This window comes from Emydura macquarii, unplaced genomic scaffold (genome assembly GCF_026122565.2).
Source record: "Emydura macquarii macquarii isolate MOO-44397 ecotype Brisbane River unplaced genomic scaffold, CSIRO-AGI_Emac_v2 contig_3123, whole genome shotgun sequence".
Classification (NCBI taxonomy): Eukaryota; Metazoa; Chordata; order Testudines; family Chelidae; genus Emydura; species Emydura macquarii.
The window spans coordinates 10,268-24,392 of record NW_027133260.1 but is presented as its reverse complement, the minus strand read 5'-3'; the positions used below and the strand labels follow the sequence as shown (position 1 = coordinate 24,392).

Here is a 14,125-nt window from a genome sequence, read left to right as displayed (position 1 = left end):
TCTGACCAAGTGAGCTACTGGTTACTCAGGAGTGAGTCTCTTTCCCTCTCCACCTCTGGTTTTTCATGAAAAATGTTGAATGATCTCAGTTTTATCCCAATGAGGAAATGAACAGTCTTCAAGGCTCATAAATGTTCACGGGATGGGAAAACTATTTCCCACAATGCTCTATACTGGGACAGAATATCATTTACACTAAGGCCCTTTTTATGCCACTCTGAATTTTATACTTCCATAGTGAGATGGGGCAGGCCTTGTGTAAAAATGAATCTCACCCATAATATTTCCAATAAAAAGACAATGGCCCATGCTTTCTCAGTTGAACCAGCTCAGTTATGCCCAGTTACTCCATTGACTAGCAAAATTAATTCACATGGGTGTAGATGAATATCTGATTCACTAAACCTTAGAGATTACAGAGAGAGTTGACACATCTAGTTAAGAAACTTTGTGATACGACTTTATATAATTCACTCCGATTGCTAATTATAAGTAAATTTCACAATATAGAAGAAACTCAGGTCAGCATAATTCTGAATCAGAGATTTTGAGACACTTTCAAAATTCACAATAGGAGGAATTAAAAGTCAAATACAAACAACATCTTTTTGGAGGAGTGTATGGGAAACCCAGTGTTCTATCCTGTTCCAGCTAGGGTTTTGTAATACCTCCTGTGACACAGACTCACCTTGCCAAAGCAGGAAACAGGAGAGCTATATATTATGCTCCAGTGAAGAAATCCCTGCACTTCCACAAACTCTTGAAGGGTGCAGAAGATAATGCCTAGCATTCTGGAAAAGAAAGGTAAGATTTACATTCCTTTATTTAAAATATGGTGAACTTATCCTCAGGTTTGAAAAGATTGTCTTCTACAAAGAAGGACGTTTGGAACATTAGGACACTCAGAGAAATAATGCCTTTTTTTTTTTTTTTTTTTGAATAAAATGAATAAGATAAAAACTAGTCAAAGGGCTAGCAAAAGCAAGAGAAAATATGGAAAAAACCAACAAACAATAAAAAGTGGCCTTTATACAATGAGTGAATAGAGAAAAAAACAGCAGTTAAACAGGGGTGTTAAATAATATATGTATTTAAATTCCAGTTCTTTGTGTGCATTGTTGGCTTATACAATATTCTTTCCAGGACAGGGATCCTGTCGGTCTCTTTACATATCCGTAAACTGCCTTGCACACACAGAAAGCTACCTAAATAAGAATAATACATTATATAATTTTAAAATCACTTTCAAGAGATAATAAATAATGAATGGGGTTGCACTTCTATAACAAAAAGAGGTAGATAGCTTGGTTTGTATGAATAGTTTAGGCTAGATTTAGTCGTTTCAAGACTCAACCTTTGGAAGAGGAACAAAACCACATACAAGAGGTTTTCTGCCTGTAATGATGAAATAATACAAGCTGTAGGTGCTCACCCCAGTGAAGACAGTCGGACTTTGTACATGTGCAGTGCACAGAGCTGATTGCAGGATCAAGCTCTAAAGTTTAACTCTCAGAGCAATTAGGTTTACTAGAAGCTGGGAATGAGCAATGGGTTAGATCACTTGATGATTACCCATTGTATTCATTCCTTCTGAAGCACCTGGCATTGGCCACTATTGAAAAAGGCAGGATACTGGGCTAGATGGACCATTGGTCTGACCCAATATGGCTGTTCTTATCTACATCTTCTAAAGAATAAGCATATGGTTGAAAAGTGTCTAAGTGACTTAGCAGTAGTAGCCCCTTTGACTCTCAGTAAGATCCCTCAATCATTTTTGCAACTGTGTAGGAATCATGTACAAAAATTCATTTATATATATTTTTTCCTTATAAAATTTTAGAATGAAAATTTCGTGCCATTTCTTTGGGGGGAGATTTCGCAGACCTATCTGCATTTTTTACTATGTTCACAATTTCAGTGGCATGGTTATTTTCACCTCAGAACATGTCACAGCATATATTTTCCTGAGTTTTTGATGCCAAAGTCACTTGTATGTGAAAAAATATTTTTATTTTCTGCTTGGTTACAAGCAGAGTTTGCTCTAAAACTGGCCCATTTTTACTTGAAAACAGATGCCTTTTTTGCTTCAAATACTTGTGTACTTGTGTACAGCCACAAATTTACCAAAAAAAAAAAATCCTCCCATTGTGTACAATATTTTAGAGTCAAACAAACACCGCGTTATAAAATGAATTACCAGGAAAGAAAATGTATGTTTATTAACCTAAAGATAAACACTAATGTGTTTAGTGTTTATATACTTTAGAGGTTGGGCCAAATCCTTAGTGAAAATCAGCATAGTTGCATTACCAGCTGAGGAACTGGCCCATAATCAATCTATGCCACAAACAGATTTAATCATCAGCTACTTTACATGTTCATATCCATATCGGGGGAGTTGAGATTTGAACCTTGATTCTAAAGTTGTACAAGACACAGGACTAGCCCAGTTCTGCTAAAGCAGAACCTCTCTTGTCATTAGTAGTAGAAGGTCCCTTAGCCTCTGTGTGAGTCAGCTACTAAAGGATAATGTCACAAGGTCACTATACTACTTATTGTCAATACCTCTCACCAGAGAAGTCTCCAGATAGACAATACCCTTGTCTAATCCAAGAGGAGTACAGGTAGACATTGAGAATGTGGGATACATAATGGACCAGTTCTCTAGCTAGTGTAAATGGGTGTAGCTTCACTGAAGGTGAGAGAGCTACACCCATTTACACCAACTGAGGATATGGCCCATTGCTTCCAGAGTCATACAAGCAACGCGATGAGCAGTGAAGCTTCCAGTGTCAGCAGGAAAAATGCATCCTGCTTTTCCCACATACTCGCTGTCAACATGCTCTCTTTGCAAATAGCTCTAGAGACCCACTCCTGCAGCATATTGAAAGGTCAGCTAACCCCATCGTCCTTTTACCAGGAATACATTCAACACAAATCATCAACCTCCCCCAAACCAAACATAAAATTAAGCTAATAATAAATCTACCTGATATCATGCCCTTACGTCTGCTTAGGCTGGGGTTTGGGCAGAGGGCCAATGGAAGGGAATTCCAGCCCAGTCACTAGCCCAAGCCAGTTAAACAACAGGTACTGAGAGCCAAAGCCTCCAAGATTATCCTAACTATAATGTCAGGGAGCAAAAATCTCCAGAGATAACTGGGTCGTGGGGTCTTACAGGGATTTGAAAATAATCCCCAGCCCTTTTTGAATTGCTCCCGGAATGAAACAGAAATGTTGTGTAAAGATTCCAGCACACGTCTTATGTGCTCAGAGGCCTGTGCACTGCGAGAAGTGGGCAGCTGCACTCTGCACTGATTAGGGCTCCCAGGTGGACCTGCAAGGCAGCCCTGCCAGCAACAGCTCATCACTGGATGAAAGCCATTCCTGTGTCCCATCCACACAATTATGCTCTGAGCAAAGCTTCTATAATGAAAGTCCTGAAACAACCCATCTTTCCTGGGACACAATCCCTGGCCCAGCTCCTGACGACCCCATCGCAATTTTCCAATGATGATCTTTAACAACCTACCCTTTGAACAGGAGCACAGCAGACATATCAATGTTTATTCATCTCAGTTATTCAGTTAGATTGTGACTAGGACTATGCATTTGCACTGGAGAGAAAGAATCTCCCCTTCATCATTCTCATGTGACCTACTCAAAGCCCGGGTAGTTGTAGTTACCCACTTACTCCTTTCCCAGAGCAGGCAAAAGAGGAAGAGACAGAGACTTAGCTCCTGCTCTTATTCACTGGCCAGAGTCATGAGGAAAGTGGAGGAAGTTGGGGGTAGAAGTTTACATTGGTGCTATAGACCAGCAGCAAAGTACCATTCTGAGGAGCAAGGAGAAAGCAAGGGGGAATCGAGACAGAGAAGGATGTCTCCTACGGATACTTCGGGAGCTTATGCACCACCCTTTGCTCAGGTTTATATATAAAGTCTCCATCTAGCACTAAATCTTTCCTTCCATGAAGATGGCCATCTCCCTGCTTTCAATTATAAACAAGGGGCATTGGTTTGAACAAAAACTAGAGGGGTTAAATTCAAACTGGGTTTGCACTGGACTCTGCTGACATAACCCCAGGTGCCTGGCCCCAGCTGTAAAATATCTGCTGGGGAGCCATCTGTTGTACCACATCTTCAGCATCCCCTCCACAACGGGATGGAAGGAATGGGCAAGTGCAATCCAGTAATTGGCCAGGAAGGGAGCATTGCAAAGGTGGGTAGTGCACATGCTAATTCAGTGCAGCCCTTCTGCAGTCTCCACAGTGAAAGTTCCTATCGAGTTCTGGCTAGAAACTAAAACTGCCCACACAATGAAAGCCCAAGTCAGGGTGATAGCAGTAGTAATGTCTGTACTTCCTCCATGCAGGAAAATTAGTACTTCCCTCTGCACTGACCTCAGGCTACTGTGTCTCACCACATTCTAAAGGAAAACCCTGTAGTATGGGAGCATGAACAATAAGGAAACCATGGGAAGCTGGTTGGTTCATAGTACTGTTAGACGAGAGAGAGAGAGAGAGAGAGAGAGAGAGAGAGAGAGAGAGAGAGAGAGAGAGAGAGAGAGAGAGAGAGGATTTATCTCTCTAGGACAGTGGTTCTCAACCTTTTTTTCCCCGAGTACCACTTGGGTCAGGTACAGTCAGGTCAAGTACCACTTGACTTGACTGTACCTGACCTGAGTACCACTCGGGAAAAAAGGGAGGGGGGACTTGTGGTGGGGTTTCGTGGCGGTGGTGGGGTTAAATGGGGGAACAATGCCCTCCGCCGAAACCCTGCCGCCGTTTGCCCCTTTTCGGTGGCAGGGTTTCACGGTGGGGGGGAACTTTCGGCAGCAGATTCGGCGGCGCGGTAAGGCTCGCATACCACCCAGCCTTCTTCCAAGTACCACCGGTGGTACGCGTACCACCAGTTGAGAGCCGCTGCTCTAGGATAATGACCTGGTGACAAAATCACCACCTTCCCAATAGAGTAAAATCCTAGACATAAACAGCATATGGCAGCATACTTCTGCTGCAACGTACTTAAATAAACATAAGCCACAGACAGAAAACTAAGCAGATTGTGCTTCCCTTTTCAGAGATGATTCTGCTAGCTGCATTCCTGGGCCTGGCTGCTGTGCTGCGACAAGCCACTGCACAGGTAGGACGGGAGTTGGGTGAGAAACAAACATTTTTCCAATTCCATGAACATTTTGAGATTTCTGAAACCTGAATCATGACAAAAAGTAAATATGTCAAATATTCTTGCAAACTGATAAGGAAAAAAATATTTGGTTCATGTTATTCAAAATGACCCACTTCCATAATTTAAACCACTTCGTGTTGATTTTGACCATTTTTTGGGAGGACTGGGGTTGAAATTTTAAACTGAGTTAAGGTCCTAAAGCAACATCAAGCACTTAAGCTTATTTAAGTTCTTAAAATGGCACAAGTGTGCAAGGCAAATTAAAGGCCAGATCCTGCAAATACTTTCACAATTAACTTTACTCCTCTCAATGGCAATAGAATTATTCATGCGAGTAAAGTCAGGCACATGAATAAGTGTTCATAGGATCAGGGCCTAAGGCCCTTAGGTTGAGTGAGGTTTACAAATGAAAAGTAAATGACAAATGCAGTAATATTGACTAAGTTTAGATGTTCATAATTGGAAAAACAGAGGTTTATAATGAAAACTGTTTGTAACCTTAGATACAACATTCACTATCATGAAGAAAGACTATAGTACGCAAAAGAACTCAAACGTTTCATGGTATTTTCACATATGTGAAAGGATGAAGAATTTCAAAATATCAAAAGCTTTAGCAAAAATTTCGGTAGTGACGCTTCACAGTCACATAGCACCATACACCAGTCTGTTTGCGATACATCTGTGTGGTGCCTAGCACAACAAGATCCTCATCGTAGGAGCAATCATGATTTAAAATAAATAATATAGTCAGTGGAGTTGTTCCTGTTTTTAACAGCACTGTATTTGGCCCATTATATTTCAAAGAATTAGGCAATCAAAAAAACTCTAAGATTAAATCATAGGATCAGTTTCTCATTACAAAATTATGCTCACTAGGACCACACGTGAAGTAGGGTGCTACGTATCATAGAATAAAGATATTAGAATCTGACCTATCATTTAATTAATTGACGATTGGTTGATTAATTCTGAGGAAAATAAGGTTATAAACATAATTAGTTCATGAAATATTTTAAAGACACATTAATTGCAACCGATTCCTGGGCTCACGTATAAAATATTTCAGACTCATACTACCAAATACAAGAAAAACTATTGTACGTTCCTCTGTTTCAGACTCCAGATTTGGCTTCTCTGTCAACTGACAAAGCAGATCAACAAAAGGAGATTATTGACAAGCACAATGCCCTAAGGAGAGGGGTGATACCAACCACTAGCAACATGCTGAGGATGGTAAGAATTTGCAAGCATGAAATCCATTTGAATCCTTTCCCCCATAAGATGTTGGAGAACGTAGGCATTATCAAGGGAAGGGAGCAGGTTGGGGGTGACAAATCTAGCTGTTCATGAACAATGATGTCTCCTTTGAAAGTGAAAGGAAAAACCTCTAGCTCTGGTCTCCTGTGATATGTTCTCCATCTAGCTAATCACCATATTTAGCCTCCTCCTCAGGTGTGCAGCTACTGAGCTGCTCCTCCCCCTTTTACTATCCGAATGAAAGAAGGAATTGTGACAAGTTTTTAAACACTGAAATTGCAATTTCCAAGTATATGCTGTCTTCCACATTCTGCATTACGAATTACTAAATAGTACACATATGAACAACTACTCTTTCTCATTTCATTAAGGAATGGAGTCCAGCAGCTGCAGAGAATGCCAAGAGTTGGGCAAATGAGTGTATTTTATCCCACAGTCCCCCAGAGAGAAGAACAACTAGTAAGTAAAGTGTCAGTTTTAAATGAATAATGCATCATTCCACCCATTATGTTAACAGTTCTCAGATAACATAAGTTAAATGCTCTCAATATTTTGCTGAATGAATAGCATTTACTACTCTAGAGTGTATGGATTCATCTATTCTACAGTTAGACTGCATGTTATTTACAGTTGAGCAATATTTTTTGAATATAGACGAAATTTCAACATTAAAGAAATAATGAAAAATTTGAAAGAAATTTCACAATTTTTAATTTTTAAAGCGAAAAAAAATCAATTTTTTTTTAGATTTTTCTTCCAATCCTCCTCCTCCCAATACTTAGCCCCAAATAGCTCTAATAATATGAAAAATATTGTGGGCAAAGATAAATCAGTTTTCATTGACGTCACTTGCATTTGCTAACAGAGTGATGAACAATGGTGGTGTTACTTTGAATTTATGAGTGATTCAAGACTGGATCCAAAGAAACACCCTGGACATGAACACTCCTGAAACATGAAAATGCTTGAGTCCCGAGCCAAACTAAAGCTTTGAATGTCATCTGTGCTGTGCCAGTTTTACACTGGTGTAATTCCACTGACTTCCATGAAGTTACTCCTGATTTAAGAATCATTGCAAGAAAACCTCTTCTCCCAATATTTTCAAACCAAAGAGCAGGGTGGATTAGCAGTGGATCCTCAAAATATGGACCTCATTTACCAAGGAAACTAGAATGCTGGGTCAGTATGTGGCTTTTCAGCCTACATTGCTGAAGGATCCAGGGTTCAATGTCAAGGAATGCATTTGTGCTGGCAGCAACATCTGTCTAGAATGGGTGGATCTCAGAGTTTTTGGGATCCTGGGGCATTTTGGTGGATCTACGCCAGGAGTGTCAAACACCCGGACCACAGGCCGGATAGGGCCTGCTAATCTTTTTGGTCCAGCCCCTGTCGGCAGCGTGCTCTGCCACGAGATCTCGTGGCGTTGTACTCTGGTGGCAGTGGATATTTCTAGTGGGTTTTCTATCTGAACTGCCCGAGTCTATTTACATCTGAGGAATACATAACAGTTTCAAAACAATTTCCAAACAATGTTAGGTATAATCTTGGCCCAGATTAATCCAATCAAATACTTCTTCATATACAAACATACCAAGTAAAGTTCAGCCCTGGTGTAATTCCATTGACATGAAAGGGCTTATACTCAGGGCTGAATTCAGCACCTGTTACCACAGTTACGAGAGCAAAGAGAGCTGATCTGAGTTAAGTATCATTTCTGCAGCTGAATTATTCTCACAAAACAGGAGCGAGATGTCGCAGCCTTGTACTCTCTGGTGGCAGCGTGCACTGCCGCGAGACGTCATGGTGTCGCACGCTCCTGCCAGAGAGTACAACGCCGCGGGATCTCGCGGCAGCGCGCGCTACCACGAGATCTGTGTACTCTGGGAGCAGTGCGTGGAGCGCTGTGTGCACGAGACACAGCGCTCCAAAAGGCGGGAGAGGGACAGTGCGGTCTTGGGGCATCGTGTAGTACTATAATTCTTAATCATTGATCGATTCTTTTAATTGTAAAATAGTAGTAGTTGTAGAAGTGAATTTACTGCAGTTTTTACATCGCTGATATCTAGCAAATAAAATATAATACCACATAAAAATGGTTGTGCCTAGTATTTCGATGTATGGTATGTGTGGCCCACTTGAAATACATTTAATTCAAATCTGGCCCGCCATAGCAAATGATTTTGACACCCCTGAACTAGGCTCTGGTAACTTAGCGCTGCCATCGAGGTTCAGATAAACATCTGAATCTTTGAATATTTATGAGAACCAAAGGTAACCTTTGAACTATTGGGATTTACCCAATGTTATTCATGGATGACCAGGATAGCGATAAAGGGCAGGGTTGTAGAGCGTGTGTATTCGGGAAATGAAAACAGGTTCTTCCCTCCATGCTCTCTTGGAAATTCCCAAATCTTCTGCGGGTTCTCCCGATGTGCTCTTGCATCTTCTTAAGCCCCTCATCAGGTTTTGTGAACGTTTCTTTTCCATTTTCAGCAGTGAACTGTGGTGAAAATCTCTACATGTCAACCGCACCCGCTTCATGGTCAGATGTAATTCAACCCTGGTACAATGAGGTGGAAAATTTTGAGTATGGCATTGGGCCAACCACACCAGAGGCAGTGATTGGCCATTATACACAGGTAGGGACCATAGCTCCACCTGCTAATTTCATGTTTTAATGGATACATGTTTGGCTAAATGATTACTAGTATCAATATATTTAAAGGGAATAAACACCATGAAGGATAAGAATTATTCCGACAGAGCAAAAGTAAAAGGACAACTAACATTCAAATATGGACACTGTAGACTAAATATTCTGACCAACTTCCTCACATAGAGGTCTATTAGATGAAGGGAAGTGGTGGAAACCCTGTGGCTTGGATAATTTAAAACTAGGCTAGACCAAGCTTCCTAAGACACAGGGAACAATACCGCATTGGCAGACAGATAGACTTGATAACCTAGTAGATTTTTTCTTGGGGTTTTAATGTTGTTCTTCCTGTACCACTGGCAAATTAGGCACTAAGTTATCTTCCCTTAGTGTTCCTTCAATAACTTCTTCAGACACTCATACTTACAAATTATAAAGTAATCAAGCTAATTCACCTACAGGTTAGGAACCAAGAAACTGAGAGATACTTTATTTGTATTTTTAAATATTTTGGAGGTCCTAGATTATTAGGGGAATGGGGGCATGATAAACTCCTAGATAGTAATGTCTATAGGTTGGTTTACAAACTCTCTGTAGAATTGTATTATCTTAGATTTCATGCCCTGAAGGATGCCATTATGACCATCTACTCTGACCAGATACTGGTAATACAAACTAGGTAAAATGATCTAGTGAATCCTGACTCTTGCCCAACAATTTGTGGCTGAACCAGAGTATTTGTTTGTATGTTTATATCTTGATTTAAATACTCCAGGTGATTGAGAATCTGCCATGTTGCTTGGGTTTCATCTCCATTACATCCTGCAAAGGGTGATAAGACCACATGAAAACTGTAGTTTTTCTGGTTTTTTCCCTACAATATGTGACTTATTACACAGTGTGGTAGAATATAAGACAATGTGCCCAAATCCAGCTTCATAGCAAAGTGTTTTTAAATGTATATTTTATTATATTAAAAATACAGAGCCTTTCACATTCACTCATATATTTACTTTTCCATCTCCAGGTGGTTTGGTATAAGTCTGACCAGATTGGATGTGCAGTTGCCTTTTGCCCTCAGAATGAATACAGCTACTTTTATGTTTGCCATTACTGCCCTGCGTATGTATGAAATAGAGATTTAATTAATTATTGGAATTCCTTAGTGTTTTAATTCATCAAAATGACCCAGGAAACTCAGCTATATTGCAGCGTGCATCATTATTTAAGTGTTTATAAGATCAGAGGGGCAATTTAGTATAATAATTGTATGCAGAAGCATACATGCAAATTACATTCTAAAATAAAACAACCCATAGCCCCCCTCCGCCCCCGTGATTGCCCAGTGAGGTTTGCGCTGCTTAAAAAAAAAACATTTTTTTACTAACTGCCTGCTAAGTGAGAAATATGATCATCTTTTTATCCAGTAAGGGTCTGCAAGCAGTTTCCCCTGGGACCTCTTATCCAATAACTGCCTCTTGCAGGGTTTAGTGCACCTTCCTTTAAAGTAGCAGTGCTGGTCACTCCCTCAGTTCGGGATAGCACATAAGCACTTGCAAGTATCATAAGCAATCTATCATTAACAATGAAGACAACTGGAAGCGTTTCAAAGCTGTGCAGAGGGCTTGGCCACACTTCTTTGATTCATATTAATAATCACATTTTGACATTTGAAATTGTTGTTTGACATATACCAGATTAAAGGGTGTGTCTAATCTCCAACTGGGGATGTGGTTGCAGCTCCTGTACTCGTGCTAGGTTTTATTCTAGCCAGCTTGTAAAAATAGCAGTCAACGTGCAGCAGAACAGGAATCAGTCCAGGCTATATAAGTGTCCCTGACCCTCCCCCCCCCTGGTACGTACTCACTTGCGCAGCCTGTGCTGAAGCCTACCCCATGGCATCCTCGCTTGTTTGCTGCATGGTAACTAGATTAGAGCTAGTGCGGGGAGGTCTAAACAAATCACATCCCCGACTGCAGCATTAATGTCCCCTAAATTCTAAATGAAGGTATGGGTTGTATACTGGCTTTACGTTTTATGCTGTTTAATTTTACCATTTCAGGGGGAATATCAGGGACTTAATGAAAACACCTTACAAATCTGGGGCACCGTGTGGAGATTGCCCTAATGCCTGTGACAGTGGATTATGCAGTAAGTTTTAGTAGTTTGAAATATCGCAGTGGCAAAGCTGTCACTTACTAAAACAATGTTAAAGTCCCTTGGAAAGAAGGCTTTGGGAAATCATCAACTCAAAAACCGGGCCTATGGAGCCAGCCTGTGATGCCTTTACGCACATTACTAACATGCTAAGTACGCTATTTAAAAATGAGCCTGTGGAGGGGCTCATCTAAGGGCTTCCGAGGGGTGGACTGTTATCCTGGCAGGGGAGTGTCATCATGTCCCCCTCAGAAGAGAAGATGGAAGGGGACATAAGTCTTTAACTAAGTAACATTTTGTTCTAAAGAGACGGTGATTGATTGTTCTCCATGTTCTCCCAAGGTAGGACAAGAAGTAGTTGGCTCCGTTTACAGTAAGATTTCGACATTAGGAAAATCTAACTACAAAATAGTTAAGCATCGGAACAGGTTACTAGGAGAATGTAGAATCCCAGTCTGTGGAAGTTTTTAAGAACAGGATAGATAAGTATGCCAGGGATTGTTTAGGTATACTTAATCCTGCCTTAGTAGGGGGCAGATGACCTCTCGAGGTCCCCTCCAGCCCTACATTTCTATGATTCTGTGCTGAATAGGACTTTATACCATGATTTATATTTGTATTGTGATGTACGTAGGAGCTGCTATCATTGACCAGGGCCCCTTTGTGCTAGGCATCACATAAATCGATTTCAATGGGACTATTCATTATCTATGAGACAGCTTGTGGCGTAAGTTGATGTTTAATATGATCAAGGAGATCACCATCCAGTCTGCCCCACTCCCCAAAAAAGAAAAAGGACCATGTGACAACGTTAAATATTTTTGACACCTACAATGGCCAGAGCAAGTTCCCACAAGGATTTTCGACCAAGTCATGCATCCAGGCCAAGTGAAGTCATGGCATTTTCCTACCTCTCGTTCTGGGTAATAGGTTTTGGGTCACAGTGGGGAACCTTTACTCACCCTGGTGAGCACTAAGTCATCCAAGTATCTCCATTGGCTTCAGTGGGTGAGCACTGCACAATCCAGCCCTTTGTGTCTTGTGTGCTAGACCCTTTGCCTCTGAGCAAGTGCTGTGGTGCCTCTCCAACGGCAGCAGCTGCCTGGTGGTGTGTGAAAATAAGCTGGTTTAACTGCTGTCTCATCTGTTAGGTCTCCTAATGTGCCTCCCCAGGCAGAGGGAAGCAGCTCTCTCATGTGGTAGATTGTCAGTGCCTTTTGCGAACGACCAAGCCACTTGTATTTGTACACTCACAACTGCAGAATGTATAGAAAAAACCTGCCATGGATTTTGCTGGTGTAACTTCCAAGAGCCCCAAAGAGACAGATTGTGGAACTCCTGGATCCTCTGCACCGGAAGCAGGCACAATGCTTCTGGGGGCGAAGGGACAGTATGGCTGTCCTGACACCCTGTGATATGATGCAGCAAGCCCTTCCTTTTGAATATGCACAGAGAGGAATGAAGCCATTGCCCTGCTCTCCATTCAACTCCTCTACTCATTTGGGGGTGACTAGCACCATCAGTGACTCTAGGCTTACACGGAGTCACTGAATTCCCTAATGATTAGGGAAGCACAAAGCAGATGCCCCATTAATGTCCCACCAAACGCTATTTTCATGGGTTAAGTCTGACTTCTGTGTGGCACAGCCTGTGTAGTGGCCCACCACACATGGATGGATTTCTCACTTTGAGAAGAGAGGAAGATTGTGCCAAGGCCCTTGGCAAAGAAAGTAGGACAGTTCCTTAACACCTCTTCCTCCTGGCTGACCAGGCAGAGATGTCAGTAGAATCCGTAGAATACACTAGGTTTGGAAATCTGGATAGCTCATTTCTGGGACAAAAACTCTAATGGACTATAGGACAGAGAACTGACCTAGACTTATTAAGATGAGACCGACATCCAAATGTGACTTGTCCTTTTTGCAATAAGCTGAATAAAAAGACAAAGATCCACCTCATTGAATGCCTTGATCTAAGTGAACAGTATTTCTGCGAGCAGTTAGATTTTTCGAACCTCATAGGGAAATAACTGTTCAAAATAATACAGTGAAAAATGTTCATTTAATTAAAATATGCTTTAACAAAAGGAAAAACTCTACTGTTTCTTTTAATGGCTGATCTCATGCTGTGTTTCCTTTTCAGCCAATCCTTGTAAATATGTGGACATTTACTCAAACTGTCCTGATTTAGCAAAGACGTATGGATGTACAAACTCCCTGGTCAAAAAAAACTGTCTTGCCTCCTGCCGATGCACCACTGAAATAAAATAGCCACTGATTCATCCCTTTATGGAAATTCTTCACTGTAATGACAGCACCTTTTAGAAAATCAGGGTCCCATTTTGCAGCCCTTGTGTGTAATCCTACTGACTTCAATGGGGCTATTCATCTGAGCTGTAGGATCTGGCCTTTCAACTTCTAGGTTCTTAACGTAATTTAATATTTTTGTTTAAAAATGTAGCAGATTTGTCTTCATTGCTTGAAATTCAGCATTTTACATGCTAGACTTGTACAACATTCAATGACAGATTTCTTCTCTATCAATATCAATTTCACCTTCTACAAAACACCAATTAAAGTACTATTTAAAGATCAGTTCCTGCCAATCTATATTTGCGTAGTCCTTACTCTGTAAATAATCCCACTAATACAATGGGCCAGACTTCTCCATTTTCATTCATGTTGCGAGCCACCTTCTTGCATAAGTGGTCTCATAGTGGCAACAGAAATACAAGGGTTGTAAGGTCTTAATCAGTGGGAATAAGGGTAGCAGAACTGTTCCCACAAAAAGTATAGAGGGCTGGATTCTGCCATGCTTGATCCCATGGAGTACCTTACTCTGAAAAACCCTGTGGACTTCATTGTAG

The 14,125-nt window shown here is 41.0% G+C and overlaps 1 protein-coding gene across 1 annotated transcript; it reads left to right on the top strand.

The window, feature by feature from the left end:
- Positions 1–713: 713 nt before the first annotated feature.
- Positions 714–13,868, top strand: LOC137141973 (serotriflin-like). The gene is made up of 8 exons (XM_067531106.1): positions 714–804; positions 5,083–5,144; positions 6,309–6,425; positions 6,821–6,908; positions 8,943–9,088; positions 10,130–10,224; positions 11,165–11,253; positions 13,402–13,868. The coding sequence occupies exons 1-8, from the start codon at positions 780–782 to the stop codon at positions 13,527–13,529; spliced, it is 750 nt and encodes a 249-aa protein (XP_067387207.1). The 5' UTR covers positions 714–779; the 3' UTR covers positions 13,530–13,868.
- The last annotated feature ends 257 nt before the right edge of the window (positions 13,869–14,125 follow it).